Source organism: Anomaloglossus baeobatrachus, chromosome 7, assembly GCF_048569485.1.
Source record: "Anomaloglossus baeobatrachus isolate aAnoBae1 chromosome 7, aAnoBae1.hap1, whole genome shotgun sequence".
Taxonomy (NCBI): domain Eukaryota; kingdom Metazoa; phylum Chordata; class Amphibia; order Anura; family Aromobatidae; genus Anomaloglossus; species Anomaloglossus baeobatrachus.
This window is the reverse complement of record NC_134359.1, coordinates 265,818,976-265,837,065: the sequence shown is the minus strand read 5'-3', so window position 1 is coordinate 265,837,065 and position 18,090 is coordinate 265,818,976. Positions and strand designations below refer to the sequence as shown.

Sequence of the window (18,090 nt, the reverse complement as noted above, 5' to 3'; positions counted from 1 at the left end):
CAGACCCGGACTGTCATGTATCCAGGTCATTTGAACAGCACAATAAATGTTGCACAAATGCGTGACACTGGGACCTGTAGTGCGTGCTTCTGGAACCTGCCCCTGCTAGGACCTGTGGCGCGTGCTTCTGGGACCTGCCCCTGCTGGGACCTGTGGCGCGTGCTTCTGGGACCTGCCCCTGCTGGGACCTGTGGCGCGTGCTTCTGGGACCTGCCCCTGCTGGGACCTGTGGCGCGTGCTTCTGGGACCTGCCCCTGCTGGGACCTGTGGCGCGTGCTTCTGGGACCTGCCCCTGCTGGGACCTGTGGCGCGTGCTTCTGGGACCTGCCCCTGCTGGGACCTGTGGCGCGTGCTTCTGGGACCTGCCCCTGCTGGGACCTGTGGCGCGTGCTTCTGGGACCTGCCCCTGCTGGGACTTGTTGTGCGTGCTGCTGGGACCTGCCCTGCTGGGACCTGTAGTGCGTGCTGCTGGGACCTGCCCTGCTGGGACCTGTCCTGCTGGGACCTGTAGTGCGTGCTTCTGGGACCTGCCCTGCTGGGACCTGCCCCTGCTGGGACCTGTAGTGCGTGCTTCTGGGACCTGCCCCTGCTGGGACCTGTAGTGCGTGCTTCTGGGACCTGCCCCTGCTGGGACCTGTAGTGCGTGTTTCTGGGACCTGCCCCTGCTGGGACCTGTAGTGCGTGTTTCTGGGACTTGCCCCTGCTGGGACCTGTAGTGCGTGCTTCTGGGACCTGCCCCTGCTGGGACCTGTAGTGCGTGCTTCTGGGACTTGCCCCTGCTGGGACCTGTAGTGCATTCTTCTGGGACCTGCCCCTGCTGGGACCTGTAGTGCGTGTTTCTGGGACCTGCCCCTGCTGGGACCTGTAGTGCGTGTTTCTGGGACCTGCCCTGCTGGGACCTGTAGTGCGTGTTTCTGGGACCTGCCCTGCTGGGACCTGTAGTGCGTGCTTCTGGGACCTGCCCCTGCTGGGACCTGTAGTGCGTGCTTCTGGGACCTGCCCCTGCTGGGACCTGTAGTGCGTGCTTCTGGGACCTGCCCCTGCTGGGACCTGTAGTGCGTGCTTCTGGGACCTGCCCCTGCTGGGACCTGTAGTGCGTGCTTCTGGGACCTGCCCCTGCTGGGACCTGTAGTGCGTGCTTCTGGGACCTGCCCCTGCTGGGACCTGTAGTGCATGCTTCTGGGACCTGCCCTGCTGGGACCTGTCCTGCTGGGACCTGTAGTGCATGCTTCTGGGACCTGCCCTGATGGGACCTGTGGTGCGCCGCCCCCGCTGGGACCTGTGGTGCGCCGCCCCCCGCTGGGACCTGTGGTGCGCCGCCCCCCGCTGGGACCTGTGGTGCGCCGCCCCCCGCTGGGACCTGTGGTGCGCCGCCCCCCGCTGGGACCTGTGGTGCGCCACCCCCCGCTGGGACCTGTGGTGCGCCGCCCCCCGCTGGGACCTGTGGTGCGCCGCCTCTGCTGGGACCTGTGGTGCGCCGCCCCCGCTGGGACCTGTGGTGCGCCGCCCCTGCTGGGACCTGTGGTGCGCCGCCTCTGCTGGGACCTGTGGTGCGCCGCCCCTGCTGGGACCTGTGGTGCGCCGCCCCTGCTGGGACCTGTGGTGCGCCGCCCCTGCTGGGACCTGTGGTGCGCCGCCTCTGCTGGGACCTGTGGTGCGCCGCCCCTGCTGGGACCTGTGGTGCGCCGCCCCTGCTGGGACCTGTGGTGCGCCGCCTCTGCTGGGACCTGTGGTGCGCCGCCTCTGCTGGGACCTGTGGTGCGCCGCCTCTGCTGGGACCTGTGGTGCGCCGCCTCTGCTGGGACCTGTGGTGCGCCGCCTCTGCTGGGACCTGTGGTGCGCCGCCCCTGCTGGGACCTGTGGTGCGCCGCCCCTGCTGGGACCTGTGGTGCGCCGCCCCTGCTGGGACCTGTGGTGCGCCGCCCCTGCTGGGACCTGTGGTGCGCCGCCCCTGCTGGGACCTGTGGTGCGCCGCCCCTGCTGGGACCTGTGGTGCGCCGCCTCTGCTGGGACCTGTGGTGCGCCGCCCCTGCTGGGACCTGTGGTGCGCCGCCTCTGCTGGGACCTGTGGTGCGCCGCCCCTGCTGGGACCTGTGGTGCGCCGCCTCTGCTGGGACCTGTAGTTCCGGGGCAGGCGGAGGCCCTGCACACACAGCCCCATCGCCGCGGTCGTCCTCACCCTCCTCCGTGATGTCATCTTCGAAGTCCTCCGGGTCGCTGAACGCCATCTCCTCCTCCGTGGCCTCCTCGTCCTCCATGTCCAGCTCGGGCCCGTCTAGCGCGTTATCCGCCCGGTGCATTCCCCGCTCTCACCGCTCTCCTGGTGCTCGGAGTCTCCGTGGTGATGGACGACGGTGAACGGTGACCGACTCGGTGCTTTGCCGTCGTCTAGAGATGAAGCTTCTGGCTTCGCGGTACTACCAGGCCATGTGCACTGGACCCGGCGCCGGGCGGAAAAGGAGCGAACCAACACCACGCAGAGGGGACGACACTTCTCCAGTCTGGGACCTCCTCTACAACCTGGACTGCTATACTGACGAGAATAACGTGTGCAAACAATAGTATTAGGATTTACATTCTTGATAATATTATAACCAGTTACTTGAATTTTTACATAAAAATATTTAATTCCACACTATGAAATGTGCCTCCCCTACGAGCAAGAAGTGGACTCGTCCAAGATGGCGGCCGATAAGTTGCGTTCTAACATTGCTGACTCCTCAGTGCGGGCGGCGCGGGGGAGTCGTGACTTTTGTTACTAAAGTTCAATAAAACCATATAAAAATAATAAAATTTCTTTCAAATAACATTAATAAAGCCAAAAATGTCTCGTTCTGTTTGAGGGAAAAGCTGGGTTATTATGGCGGGTTATATCATTTAAGGGGCTGTTACCCAGCTTTCCCAGTATCCTGAAAAGAAGTAATTAGCACATTATATCAGGGCTGTGGAGTCGGTATAAAATGCACCGACTACGACTCCTAAAATCTAATATATAAAGCTGTGTGTGTGTGTGTGTGTGTGTGTGTGTGTGTGTGTGTGTGTGTGTGTGTCCGGGATTGGCATCTGCACCGTCGCAGCTACAGCCACAAAATGTTGCACACTCACACTTCTGGACCCCGAGAGCGTCATAGGCTATGTTTTGAGGGGAAATTTTAACCCCACTCTTAACAGTTATTCACCAAAAAACCTGCCTCCATTAAAGCGAATGGAGCTGGGAGCCACAGTGCAGCCAGAACTTCAGAAGAATGCGCAGCCATGCCCTTATATGGAATGTTGGCCTGTCACAATGCAGCCAGGGAAAGAGACAGACACAGACAGGGAAAGAGGCAGACACAGACAGGGTAAGAGACAGACACAAAGAGACAGACACAGAGAAAGAGACAGACTGACAGGGAAAGAAAGAGAGGGAAAGAGAGACAGGTTAAGAGACAGACACAGACAGGTAAAGAGACAGACACAGACAAAGAGACAGACACAGGGAAAGAGAGGGAAAGAGACAGACAGAGAAAGAGAGGGAAAGAGACAGACAGGTAAAGAGACAGACAGGGAAAGTGACAGAGATAGATAGACAGAAAAGGAAAGAGATAGACAGACAGACAGGGAAAGAGATTGAGACAGACGGAGAAAGAGACAGAGACAGTCAAAGACAGACAGGGAAAGAGACAGACAGACAAAGAGATAGAGAGAGAGACAGGGAAAGAGACAGACAGACAAAGACAGAGAGAGAGACAGAGAATGGGAGAGAAACAGAGAGACAGTTACTATCCCGGGCGTTGAATATATTCTATTTGTACATTCTATCCCGGGAATGTTAATACATTCTATTTTGTTAACAGCAGTTATTAACCCGGGTGAAGCCGGGCAGTACAGCTAGTATATAATAAATTGGGGTCAGTACTGCAATGAAGAATGTGCTGAATATTTTTTCATAGGAATTTGCGAAAGTCATGAAATGTCCTGTCTTGTGGCTGTTCTATTCCTGATCTAAGGCTACATTCACACATTACGTTTTTGCTGCGTTTTATGAGGATACGTTTTTCAGTTGCAAAAGCAGATCAGCTTTTTAAAAAACCGCATCACCTGAAAGGTTGTTGAGCTCATAGATAATGCTTTCAATAGCAAAAGCAGATTAGAAAAACACCACAAACTGACTGCTCATTCTTTGTGAGGATCCTCACAACACACTGTGTCTGAATGTCCTATCTTGTCACCCATTGCCTTTGCTGGGTGCCAGAGTCACTGCATTTCACTGAATTATTTTGCCATCAATGTTTGATATGTTTGTGACAAGAAAGAAATAGTAAGCAAGACACTGGCAGTAAAAGATTGTAAAGCTCATCACACCGGCCAGTTTCTCCAGGCCTTAGTGGAAAAAGTTCTGCAAGATTAGGAACGCAAAAAAGAGCAGGTTCTTGCTATTGTAAAGAACAATGCTTCAAACTTGACAAGTACAATTACACTGATGAATGTGAATAATGAACAACAGCTAGAAGAAAATTTAGGATTCAGTATGTGTGAGATGGAGCCACAGCGCTGCTCATGTAACTGAGGAACAAACAGCAATTACAACAGAAGAACAGCAAAATTATACGTTAGGATTAGATGATCTTGTTGAAGCTGCTTCAAAACACTTTCATATTCCTCACATGCGCTGTGTTGTGCACACGCTGCAGCTGGCAATAAGAGATAGTCTGCAAGAGGGACCCCGGTTTCACACATCCATCTTTTCGCCGGTTTGGCGGATGCAGCGCACTCCAGTACAGTGTATACAGTACAGTGGCAGCGCAACAAATGCCGGTCACATGCTTTCATGTGACCGGAGCATGTGACCCAGAAGTGGCGGCGCTGCCACTGTACTGTATCGTACTATACTGGCGTGCGCCTCATCCGCCAAACCGGCGAAAAGACGGATGTGTGAAACTGGGCAGATATGCTGGAAATCTAATTGGAAAAGTGAGGAAGTTGGTTATTGCCGCCAGAACCCCTAAAATTGATTCCATCTTGAAGAGACGTGCTGGGAAAGGGGCAATTGTTGATCAAGCCACTCGGTGAGGCAGAGCTTATTTAATGACTGAGTGATTGCTTGAAGTAAAATAATTTCTTATAGATATGGTGTACCCTCAAGTAACATTAAATGAAGGTCAATGGACACAGGCGGCTGAATAGAAGGAATTTCTTAATCACCCATTTACAGTGACCAAAAAATTACAAGCTGAGGATTTAACTCCTGGCATTTTCATAAGGGAGTGCAAGAACTTGCTATTTTGCCTGTCCCAAAGAGGAGGTTTAATTGCAGATGGCATTTCTGCTTCAATGAAACGGAGAGAGACACAGCTATTGGAAAATAAAATTCTTCTGGCAGCTGTTTATGTGGACCCAAGTCATCGTATACTGCTTGATGATAAACAGCTTACTAAAGGAAAAGAAGCTTTGAGTGAGGTAGCAGTTAGGATGAGCGGCTACAGGACTGCCAGGCGCAAGAGGACTTGGGGCCTGACAGTGCTACCGCTGCCATATCTTCATCCTCATCAGATGAGGAGTTTAACTTTGACAAGTATTTAGATGACATGGAGCAGCAAAGTGTTGTCGCAAGGAAAAAGATTTCACTCCGTCTCCTATAGCAGCAGATTGACCATATTTCAGCAAAATTTTTCACTTGCTCTCAAAGAAATAGAAAAATTCAACCGTTCATCAAAACTGACTGTGCATGAGGCAATTCCTTTATACCCGGAAATTGTTAGAGATGTTGCCCGTGTGGTTATGGCTTTGCTCCAACCCAAGTTACTGTAGAGAGGATGTTCTCTAGCCTTAACATTATTAGGTCAGATTTGAGGTCATCTGCGAAGGAGGATCTGATGGAGGCAATTCTATCTCTTACAACAAATTCATAGACTGCGGAAATGGTATTTAGTATGTTTTTGTTGAAAACTGTTTTTTGCCACTTACATAGTGTATTACATAGTGTATTACATAGTATTATATATAACACTATAATTACACTATATAACACTATGTAATATGTATATACCACTATGTGCTATACTATGTAAGTGGCAAAAAACAGTTTTCAACAAAAACATACTAAATAACATTTAATATATTGCTTATATTTAAGTGAAAAATGTATTGTAGTACAATGTGAACATCAGACATTTAATCATTTTTATGATACAATAATCAAGATATTTAGAACATAAAATATATTTATTGGAATACAACTTTAGAACACAAAAAACTGTAATAAATTGTAAATATGTAATACAATATGTAATTTTATATATATATATATATATTATATTTTATATAAATATATATATATATATATATATATATATATATATATATATATAAAAAATACATGCACACACAAGATATATATGTAATCTACTGTATATTACATATTGTATAACATATTTACAATTTATTACATTTTTTTTTTGTGTTCTAAAGCTGTATTCCAATGAATATATTTTATGTTCTAAATATCTTGATTAATGTATCATAAAAATGATTAAATGTCTGATGTTCACATTGTACTACAATACATTTTTCACTTAACTATAAGCAATATATGTGGGAGTCTGAGTCGGTGCAAGGGAAAGTGAGGAGTCGGAGTCGAAGGTTTGGCTTACCGACTCCACAGCCCTGCATTATATCGCCATATATTCGCCATCGCCATTATATCACCATAATCGGCATTCAATAATATAACCCGTTCCACAAATAGTCCCATGTGGCTATGTCTTGAGAGCTGAAAAGTGAAAAATGACAGAAATCCTGTGGATTGTGTTTCTGTCTATGCACAGCGCACACCTGAACTGGAATGGGTTCTGAATTACTGAACTCTCTGGATTATTGGACGTCGGGGTTGTCAAGACGACAGTGTCGTAATACGGGGGCCATGTTCTGACCCTGACTGTATAAGTGACCCCTATGATGCCGTCAGCCATTTTTTACGCTTTTGTTTTCCCTCCTCTTCCTCCCTGAGCCGTCCATTTTGTATTTTTCGGTACCCATAGCCGTGTGACGGTGTCAGGGCTTGTTTTTGTGGGACGTTATAGGTTTTACTGACACCCTTCACCTCACCATACAATCTAGCGAGTCCCCTTGGATACCTTGACCCTTCTATCGAGGGCGATGCAGAGACAGTCGGCCATATTATGGGCCGTGCTGTCATTTCGGGACATTATGGCCATTCTCCACAACTTGATAAACTTTGCCAAAGCCAAGGAATCATTGCCGGATGATGCCGGGGAAGTTAATAATCTGGCATGTCCAATTTCAGACCGGCAATTCTTTTCTTCTCCCTTATATACAGTGGGTACAAAAAGTATTCACACCCCTTTACATTTTTCACTCTTGGTTTCATTGCAGCCATTTGGTAAATTCAAAAAAAGTTCATTTTTTTTCTCATTAATGTACACTCTGCACCCATCCCCCATCTTGTCAGATAAAAACCAGAAATGAAAACATTTTTGCAAATTTATTAAACAAGAAAAACTGAAATATCACATGGTCATAAGTATTCAGCCCCTTTGCTCAGTATAGAGTAGAAGCACCCTCGTTTTGAGCTAGTACAGCCATGAGTCTTCTTGGGATCCTGGATTTGGGGATCCTCTACCTTTCTTCCTTATAGATCCTCTCCAGTTCCGTCAGGTTGGATGGTGAACGTTGGTGGACGCCATTTTCAGGTCTCTCTAGAGATGCTTAATTGGGTTTAGGTCAGGGCTCTGGCTGGGCCGGTCAGGAACAGTCACAGAGTTGTTCTGAAGCCACTCCTTTGTTATTTTAGCTGTGTGCTTAGGGTCATTGTCTTGTTGGAAGGTGAACCTTCAGCCAAGTCTGAGATCCAGAGCACTCTGGAAGAGGTTTTCTTCCAGGATATCTCTGTATTTGGCCGCATTCATCTTTCCTTTAATTGCAACCAGTCGTCTTGTCCCTATAGCTGAAAAACACCCCCATAGCATAATGCTGCCACCACCATGTTTCACTGTGGGGATTGTATTGGGCAGGTGATGAGCAGTGCCTGGTTTTCTCCACACATACCACGTAGAATTATCACCAAAAAGTTCTATCTTCGTCACCGTTCGGTGAAATATTTTTGAATACTGTGTAGGGACTTGTAAGCGCGAGGACCCTTGACGTTTGGGGTACGAGCTTATGTATTTTGGCCAAAATATGGACCAATACCTCACATTTATTATCGGATATCATTATCATTGCACACTTTTCGCAGGATGTAGCCAGGCCCTCCAGGGTGTCAGTCCTGTGTGTCCAGTGCACTTAAATAGTGCTGGGCAGCCCGCCTGATCTAATAGAAGGGCGTGATCAATAGGCTGTGAACCGGACGCTGTGCATTGCACATATCTGTGTGACTCGTGCCCTATGTAAAACCCTATTAGTGTGCATGTTCAATACCAGCAGCCACCCCCTCCATGATTTGGTAGGTTGAGAGTGGCTGTTTCATCGGTATTTGTGTTACCTATACCTTTATCATGGTGGGCCGGCTGCATCCTGCGAGTGCTATTGCCATTTTGACCTGAGTTGGCTGGTGGCTTTTTTCTGGTGAGTTTTTTTGATTTTTTTCCTTGAATTTATACCGGGAGACTAGGTCACAGATGTATGGAGGAGACAGGTTGTATCCGGTCAAAGAAGGAGCAGGGGGAGAGGTATGAGGACAATTCAAGATGGACATGCTATTCCAGTAGTTTTGAGGCATAGGGGAGAAGAAATATAGGGCGATAGCTCGACACAGAGGAAGGGTCAAGGGAGGGCTTTTTGAGGATGGGTGTGATGGAGGCATGTTTAAAGCATGAATACATGAATACAGGAATACACCAGATATTAGTGATAGGTTGAAGAGATGGGTTAGGGTTGGGATGAAGACTGAGGTGATGTTGGGGATGAGGTGGGATGGGAGTGAGTCAAGTTGACAGGTGGTGAGATGTGATCTTGAGAGTAGAGTGGAAAGATGATCTCCTGTCATGGTGGAGAAACTGGATTTGGAGGAAGAAGGCCGAGTAGTTGTGAGGAAGGGCTGTGGTGATTGTGGACCAAAACTTGATCTGATGTTGTCATTCTTCTGCTTGAAGAAAGAGGCAAAGTCTTCAGCTGAGATGAGAGGAGACGGCGGTGGTGTAAGTGGACAGAGGAGAGAGTTGAAAGTGTTCAATAGCTGTTTAGGGTTGTGACATAGGGAGGATATGAGGGATGAGAAGTAGGTTTGTTTTGCAGCAGTGAGTGTAGACTTGAAAGTGGTGAGGGACTGTTTGTATGTGATGAAGTGCTCAGTGGAGTGAGACCTCTTCCATCCTTCCTCAGCAATTCTGGAAGCCCGTCTCAGTTCTTTAGTCTGGCTCGTGTGCCAAGGTTGCCTGTTGATCATATGGGTTTTGGTATGACCACCGAGATCCCCACAATCACTGGAATCAAGGAGTCACAGCGCTCTATACAGTGAGTGAGACTATATTGTAGTTCCTACGCAGGTGAAATGGTAACGCTACAGTTCCTTTTCTTTGTGGATCTAAAGGGGTTTTAGTTCATCATCACCATTTCTAATATCTCTGTACCCTGCCAGTGAACAAAAACTTTTTTTGCTTATTTCCTGAGACTAAAAGACTTATTTTGCCTGTTGCAGCTCATGAATTTGCACTTCAGGCGCAGCTTCAGTCACCACTCACTGTATAGTGACTGTAACCGTGCCCTGGCAATGACTGACAGCTGAACTGATGCGCTGCTGAGATGCTATGAACCGCATTTCATGAATCTGTCCAAAATATAAGCATCATTGTCGAGGACATATAAAGTATGGTAGGACCCCCCCCAAACACAGGGAGAACAGGCAAGCTCCTTGTAAATGGTGTCTTTAGGCCCCATTCATACGTCCATGAAAAAAAATTGTGTTTTGCAAAGCCATGTTGAAGGTGTGTATGGCCTATCCATGTGCCGTGATTTTTGCACACGTGTTCTCCGTGTGCTATCCGTGATAGAACACGGAGAGCAGGAACTTGTTACTCACCTGTCCCCAGCACTAATGTCTCCGGCACAGCTGTCCCCGGCGCTGATGTCTTTGGTGCTGCAGCTTACGGGTCAACGGTGCAGTGAATATTCATGAGCATATTGAGCCAACCCGGAAACAAGTGACAGCAGCGCCAAAGACAGCAGCGCTGGAGACAGGTGAGTATAGAAAATAATTTTATTTCAAGGACTTGGGTTTTCTCCAGTATATGTCACACGGATCACATCAGTGCTGCTGGAGAAAATCAGACTTGTCTCCATGCGGAACACACGGATACGCGTGTGCGCTATACAGACACACGGTCTTTGGAAAAACACTGATGTGTGCGCAGATCCATTGATTTTAATGGGTCTGCGTATGTCCGTGTCTCCAAAAACGGATGTGACACGTACCGGAGTCACTAACATGTGAAGGGGGCCTTAGTGGGATTTAAACCCAGGACCCCAGCGTTGCAAAGCAACAGTCCTAACCACTGAGCCTCAGGGGGAGCTGATATATATATATATATATATATATATATATTTTATGTAGCTAAAAAAAAAATATTAAAGGGAACCTGTCACGTGGAATTAAGCTATTAACCTGCAGATATGAAATTAATCTGCAGATTAATAGCATTCAGAGCCTGATCGGTGCCAGCACATTAAAGGGAATCTGTCACCAGGTTTTTGCTCTATTGCTCGCACATCTGAGAGTAGCATAATGTAGAGACAGAGACCCTGATTCCAGCGATGTGTCACTTAATGAGCTGTTTGCTGTTATTTTGACAAAATCAATGTTTTATCTGCTGCAGATCTAGCAGTTATACAGAGCTCATTAATATGCTGGACTACCTGCAGCACGCCAAGTAGTCCTATAATGATAATCTCCTGTTAATTAAACAGTGATTTTATAAAAACTACACTAAGCAGCCCAGTAAGTGACAGATTGCTGGAATCAGGATCTCTGCCCCTACATTATACTGCTCTCAGATTAGGTGGCAGAAACCTGGTGACAGATTTCCTTTAAACCCTACTGCCAGGAGTAAATTAACTTTATTCCTCCTGACAGAATTCCCAATTCAGTCAAGGAGGCAGCGCCAGTGCGGGTTCAGTCACCGCTCTGTGTATGGAGAGCACCGGCTGTAACCGCCCCCGCACTGACTGACAGCCGCTAATCATTAGAAGCAGCTGTCAGTCAGTGCAGGTGGCGCAGTTAGTTACACACACTGAACCTGTGCCAGCGCCGGCCCCGTGACTGAAACCGGAAATCTACTGGGAGAAAAAAAAATAATTTCCTCCCTGCATTGGGGATCAATATTCAGGTGCCGATCAGGTTCAGAAAGCTATTACCCTGCATATTAACCACGTATGTGCAGGTTACTAGCATTTTTTAAAGTGAAAGGTGCCCTTTAATGAAATGTTGCAATTATTTTACTGATCATTAGATGTCAGTATAACACTCCCTGTGACCCCAGCGTCTTGTGATGGATGGATGGATGGATGGATGGATGGATGGATGGATGGATGGATGGATGGATGGTCAGTATAACACTCCCTGTGACCCCAGTGTCTTGTGCTAGATAGATAGATAGAGGGATAGATAGATAGAGGGATAGATAGATAGAGGGATAGATAGATAGTCCCCACCCTGGATGTGCCCCATCCATCCTTCCTACAGTCCCCACCCACCAGCCCCAGTCCCTAATGTACACTTGCTTTGGCAAAACTAATTTGTATTTGGTCCTGCCAATAAAGCTGATTTGATTTGATAGATAGATAGATAGAGGGATAGATAGATAGATAGAGGGATAGATAGATAGATAGAGGGATAGATAGATAGAGGGATAGATAGATAGATAGATAGATAGATAGATAGATAGATAGATAGATAGATAGATAGAGGGATGGATAGATAGATAGAGGGATAGATAGATAGAGGGATAGATAGATAGATAGATAGATAGATAGATAGATAGATAGATAGATAGATAGGGTTCGTGCCAAACCACCGCACCACGGACCACATCTACACCCTGTACAGTCTCATTCAGAGCCACGTCCACAATGCAAAGCATGGGAAGATATACGCCTGCTTTGTAGACTTTAAAAAGGCCTTTCACTCAGTGTGGCACCCGGGCTTGTTCTTAAAAATGCTGGAAAGCGGAATAGGAGGAAAGACCTACGATGTCATCAAAAGCTCCTACACCGAGAACCTCTGCAGTGTGAGTGTGAACGGTAGAAGAACGGCTTATTTCCAGCAGAGCCGAGGAGTCAGACAAGGCTGCAGCCTAAAGCGGGCTTTACACGCTACGACATCGCTAATGCGGAGTCGTTGGGGTCACGGAATTCGTGACGCACATCCGGCCGCATTAGCGATGCCGTTGCGTGTGACATCGATTAGCGATTTTGCATCGTTGCAAAACAGTGAAAAATCGCTAATCGGCGACACGGGGGTCCATTCCCAATTATCGTTACTTCAGCAGTAACGAGGTTGTTCCTCGTTCCTGCGGCAGCACACATCGCTGCGTGTGACGCCGCAGGAGCGAGGAAGCTCTCCCTACCTGCCTCCCGGCCGCTATGAGGAAGGAAGGAGGTGGGCGGGATGTTACGTCCCGCTCATCTCCGCCCCTCCGCTGCGATTGGGCGGCGGTTCAGTGACGTTTCAGTGACGTCGCTGTGACGCCGCATGGACCGCCCCCTTAGAAAGGAGGCGGTTCGCCGGTCACAGCGACGTCGCCGGACAGGTAAGTATGTGTGACGGCTCTGGGCGATGTTGTGCGGCACGGGCAGCGATATGCCCGTGTCGCGCAACAGATGGGGGCGGGTACCCACACTAGCGATATCGGGACCGATATCGCAGTGTGTAAAGTAGCCTTAAGTCCAACGCTCTTCAATATTTACATCAATGAGCGGCTACTGCTCTGGAATCTTTACCTGCTCCAGGTCTCACACTCCATGACGCCCAGGTGAAATTCTTGCTCTATGCAGATGACCTACTGCTGGTGTCACTGTAGTGGGTGGGCAGACCCCTACAAAGGAACCATAGTCATCCGGAAATGTTAATGTTGTTTTAATAAAAGTGTTTTACTGATATTGTATTGTGTTAGGGCACCCCCTAGTGGCCGGGTGGGACGGCTGTCGCCACAGGGAACGAGGAGGAGCCGGCAGAAACCAGGGGAGATAAAAAGTGTGTGTGGGGTAGAGAGTGGCAGTTGGGTCCGGGAGGAGCAAGTGAACAACAAGGGGGCAGAGTGTGGATGCTGAATTGATAGGGGACGCCGGAGAAGACAGGAGGAGACGAAACCTCAGCGAGTGAAGCAGCCGGTGTGGGTCCGGTCTGTGGGTAGCTGTTAGTGGGAGCCCGGCGAAGTGGAGTAACCGGTCACATCCCCACTGGAGGGTGCGTCAGGGCAGGTTGTCCCCCAGCTCAAGCAAGTGTACCCAGTATCCATAACTGCACTGTTTGTTTTCTGGAGAAGAAGTGTGAAAATAAAACATGTCGTTTATTTGCATTGAACCCTGCCTGAAGCGTGTTTATGCGCCGGATGATCGTTGCACCACCACACTCTGCCCCACCGAGTCATCTCCCGACCTTGAAGTAGTGATAGAGTCAGGGGAGAGTCTTGAATCTACAAAGGCCACGACTACAAGGCCGGAGGCCCCCCTGGCTCATCACTACATGTGGCGTAGTCGGCAGGATGCGAATTCCCTGCCAGGGACCCAAGAAGCCGGAGATCAAGTGGTGCCTAGGGCACAGAATCCGGACTATGAGAGAAGATTTCCAGTCCCATGGTGGGAAGAAAAAGAAGTGCCTGCAGCGTTGGACCGGGCACAAGATGGCGGCAAGATGGCCGTCGTCTGGAAAGATGAAGAAAGCGCGCGAAAAGTTGGCACCAAAAGAAGAGCCTGGGGCTGGCCGGTGCCGAAAAAGAAGTTCGGAGTACTCCGCCCAAAGAGGGGAGGGGCCAGTCCCAGGGCGCAAAGAAAGACATATGAAGTGGGCGGTGTGTTGAAGAAAAAGAAGAACCGCCGCGGAAGGGTCAAGATTATGTGTGAGGCTGGGGGTGGAGTCTGCTCGAGAGCGGGAAAAAAAGGCCCGCCTCCACCTTCTCCACTGACCCCGCCGCCATTACTAGAGACGCCGCAAGCTCATGAGATGGAGACCTCCGGACAACAGCAGGAAATAGTGACCGCTATGGCCCTCACTAACCTGGGCCGAGGGCGTCCCAAACATGCTGCAGCTACAGAAGTGTCCCCTCTCGATATCCCGGCCACGTCAGGAGGATCAGAACATCCGGCTAAGGTGACCTGGCTGACCACCTGGGACGCTGCGACCGGAGGCACTACCACCGAAGTACGGGCGACCTACGCCACCCAGTTACCGTTGGGGAATCGGCCCCTGGGGATCTCCTATCCCGTCCTGGAGACACCCCTGCCCGTCGCCGCGGCCGCAGCACCACCTGTCCCCGTGCAGGCGCCGGCGGAAGAAACCGCCCGGAAGCTGGAACAAGACCACTGGGGTTTTTTCTGGGACCCCGTACAGCCGTCTTCCAGACCTCACCCAAGGGCTCCGTCCCCGGTACCAGACCCCGTCCAGGAGCGGCTGATAGCTGAGACCGTCGCCCGGGAGATGATGGCCGGTCCCCGGGGCGAAGAGCTGGCGCTGCAGTTCACTACAGGTATAGTGGTGAAGTTTAACCAGCAGGAGGGCTACGGCTTTATCCGGGAAGAGACAACCGGAGATGACTATTTCTACAACAGGGTACATCTGGATGTGGAAGGTTTACCGCAGCGCCTCCACACACTCTATCCGGGCGAAAAAGTCGAGTTCCTACCGGAGGTGGGAAGCCGCGGCCTCTTCGCGGTCGGCGTGACCAGAATGCCGACCCCACGAGAAGCCGCTCAATGGCAACAGGAGCTGGAGTGGGAGGAACATCAAAGCCGGCGGCGGGCCCAGTCAAAACCGGTGCTGGCTGAATCCTCTCACCCCCGACGTACATTAGCGGTGGCTCCGGAGATGATGCCCGGACTGACTCCTGGCCCGGAAAGGGAGACCCCGGCGGTGCTGGCGGTCAATCAGAGCATAACCAACCACCCGGTGATTGTTCTGGACGTGCCTCAGCCACCCCGGGGAGTGACCCCATCACCCCCGCCGGGGAATGAAGAGATCACGACATCCGAGGCCGCCGTTGCTCCTGAACCTTTTCGAAGGTTACGTCGACAGCCCGGGCAGCCCCTGTCCGACTACATCCAGGCACAGAGGGCCGAATGGAAGCGGGCCTGGCCTCCGGCATAAAGCGTCCTGGTCGGTTCGTACGAAGACCGGTGTTGTTGTTTGACCGTCAGAAGTTGTGTTAAGACCGGAGGGAGTCTGCGGCTGGACTGAGCCAGGGGCTCCTCCGCGTTGCCGAAAGGAAGAAGTTTTGTTTGAATGTTGTGGTCCTCTTGTTTAAACGACCAAGACCGGGAGTGCCATGTTGGCCTCCGGGTGCACCCAAGACCGGGAGCGCTGCCAAGCCTCCGGGCACACCAAAGACCGGGAGCGCTGCCAAGCCTCCGGGCACTCCAAAGACCGGGAGCGCTGCCAAGCCTCCGGGCGCTGGACTGGGGTCTTTTATTTGAGTACCCTATTATGGACAGGTGCACAGTTTATTGTAACATGTTTGGCTAGTTTTATAACCATAGTCATCCGGAAATGTTAATGTTGTTTTAATAAAAGTGTTTTACTGATATTGTATTGTGTTAGGGCACCCCCTAGTGGCCGGGTGGGACGGCTGTCGCCACAGGGAACGAGGAGGAGCCGGCAGAAACCAGGGGAGATAAAAAGTGTGTGTGGGGTAGAGAGTGGCAGTTGGGTCCGGGAGGAGCAAGTGAACAACAAGGGGGCAGAGTGTGGATGCTGAATTGATAGGGGACGCCGGAGAAGACAGGAGGAGACGAAACCTCAGCGAGTGAAGCAGCCGGTGTGGGTCCGGTCTGTGGGTAGCTGTTAGTGGGAGCCCGGCGAAGTGGAGTAACCGGTCACATCCCCACTGGAGGGTGCGTCAGGGCAGGTTGTCCCCCAGCTCAAGCAAGTGTACCCGGTATCCATAACTGCACTGTTTGTTTTCTGGAGAAGAAGTGTGAAAATAAAACATGTCGTTTATTTGCATTGAACCCTGCCTGAAGCGTGTTTATGCGCCGGATGATCGTTGCACCACCACACTCTGCCCCACCGAGTCATCTCCCGACCTTGAAGTAGTGATGGAGTCAGGGGAGAGTCTTGAATCTACAAAGGCCACGACTACAAGGCCGGAGGCCCCCCTGGCTCATCACTACATCACCAACCGAGAAAGGTCTCCAAGACAACCTACAAATCTTGGAGAAATTCAGCTCCACATGGGCACTATCGATCAATCTAAAGAAAACCAACATCATGGTGTTCCAGAAGAGAAAAAGAAGATTTGACCAGCATCCTTCATTTGTCCTAAACGGCTGCACTCTAACAGGAACAGACAAATACACCTACTTGGGCCTGGAAATTCACCAGTCAGGGAGCTTCAAACAAGCCATAGAGACCCTGAAAAACAAGGCCTGCAAAACCTTTTATGCCATCCGAAGGAAATTGTATCACCTGAAGCCACCAGTGAGGGTCTGGCTAAAAATCTTCGATTCCATCATTGCCCCAATCCTCCTGTATGGCAGCGAAGTCTGGGGCCCTCACACTTACCCAGATTGGTCAAGGTGGGATTCCAGCCCAACAGAAATATTCCACCTGGAATTCTGTAAGCACCTTCTCCAGGTCCATCGAAGCACCTCCAACAGTGCCTGTCGAGCTGAGCTGGGCAGATTCCCTCTACACCTAGCAGCTCTGAAGAGGTCACTATCATTTCAGGCTCACCTACAGAGTAGCAATCCAAGCTCCCATCACCACAAAGCTCTGATATATACACGTGGGCCAGATGAACCAGGACCCCTGGCACAGCTCTCCCAAACCCAACTGGACAAAATAACCAATCACACCAGCCTGACAAAAACCAGAATCAGGAAGATGGTAGACGAGGGCCAGGAGAGGTATGTCAGTGACTGGAGGACCGACATCAACACCTCACAGAAACTGACCACGTACCAGAGACTACAGAGAGACTACAGACTGGCCCCATATCTGGAAAAACTCCCGGACCCCAGAGACCGCAGGACCCTGAGCCGATATAGACTCAGTGCCCACAGTCTAGCCATCGAATCCGGTCGACACAAGCAGAGCTACAAGCCCAGGGAGGACAGACTGTGCCCACACTGTGACCTGGAGGCCCTGGAGGATGAAACCCACCTCCTGCTACACTGCACCAAGTACTCAGCAGTGAGGGACACTCACTTCAGGAGACTCTCCCATCTCTTCCCGGATTTCAGCTCCATGAAGGAGGAAGAGAAAATATATATCCTGCTGGGGGAAGAAGAGAGCGCAGTGGAGATAGCAGCGCAGTATGTGAGCGAATGTCATAGACTCCGAGAAAGAGAACTATGATAAGCCATGGACTTCCATAGCCCCCCATCCCAGATGTGGCCCCCCAGACCCCACCCTGGATATGCCCCAACCACCGTTACTACAGTCCCCACCCTGGATATGCCCCATCATAAGCCATGGACTTCCATAGCCCCCATCCTAGAAGTGCTCCCACAGTCCCCACCCTGGATGTGCCCCATCCATCCTTCCTACAGTCCCCACCCACCATCCCCACAGCCCCAGCCCCTAATGTACACTTGCTTTGGCAAAACTAATTTGTATTTGGTCCTGCCAATAAAGCTTATTTGATTTGATTTGATTTGATAGATAGATAGATAGATAGATAGATAGAGGGATAGATAGATAGATAGATAGATAGATAGATAGATAGATAGATAGATAGATAGATAGATAGATGGATAGAGGGATAGATAGATAGATAGATAGATAGATAGATAGATAGATAGATAGATAGATAGATAGATAGATAGATAGATAGATAGATAGATAGATAGAGGGATAGATAGATAGATAGATAGATAGATAGATAGATAGAGGGATAGATAGATAGATAGATAGATAGATAGATAGATAGATAGATAGATAGA

General features: G+C 50.0%; 1 protein-coding gene across 1 annotated transcript in view; it reads right to left on the bottom strand.

The window, feature by feature from the left end:
- Window positions 1-2,468, bottom strand: part of EIF3B (eukaryotic translation initiation factor 3 subunit B) — a 68,225-nt gene extending 65,757 nt beyond the window's left edge. The window contains exon 1 of the mRNA XM_075318114.1: window positions 2,180-2,468. Within this exon, the coding sequence (XP_075174229.1) occupies window positions 2,180-2,300 (121 nt within the window). The 5' untranslated portion in view covers window positions 2,301-2,468. The remainder of the gene's footprint in view (window positions 1-2,179) is intronic.
- Window positions 2,469-18,090: the final 15,622 nt, after the last annotated feature.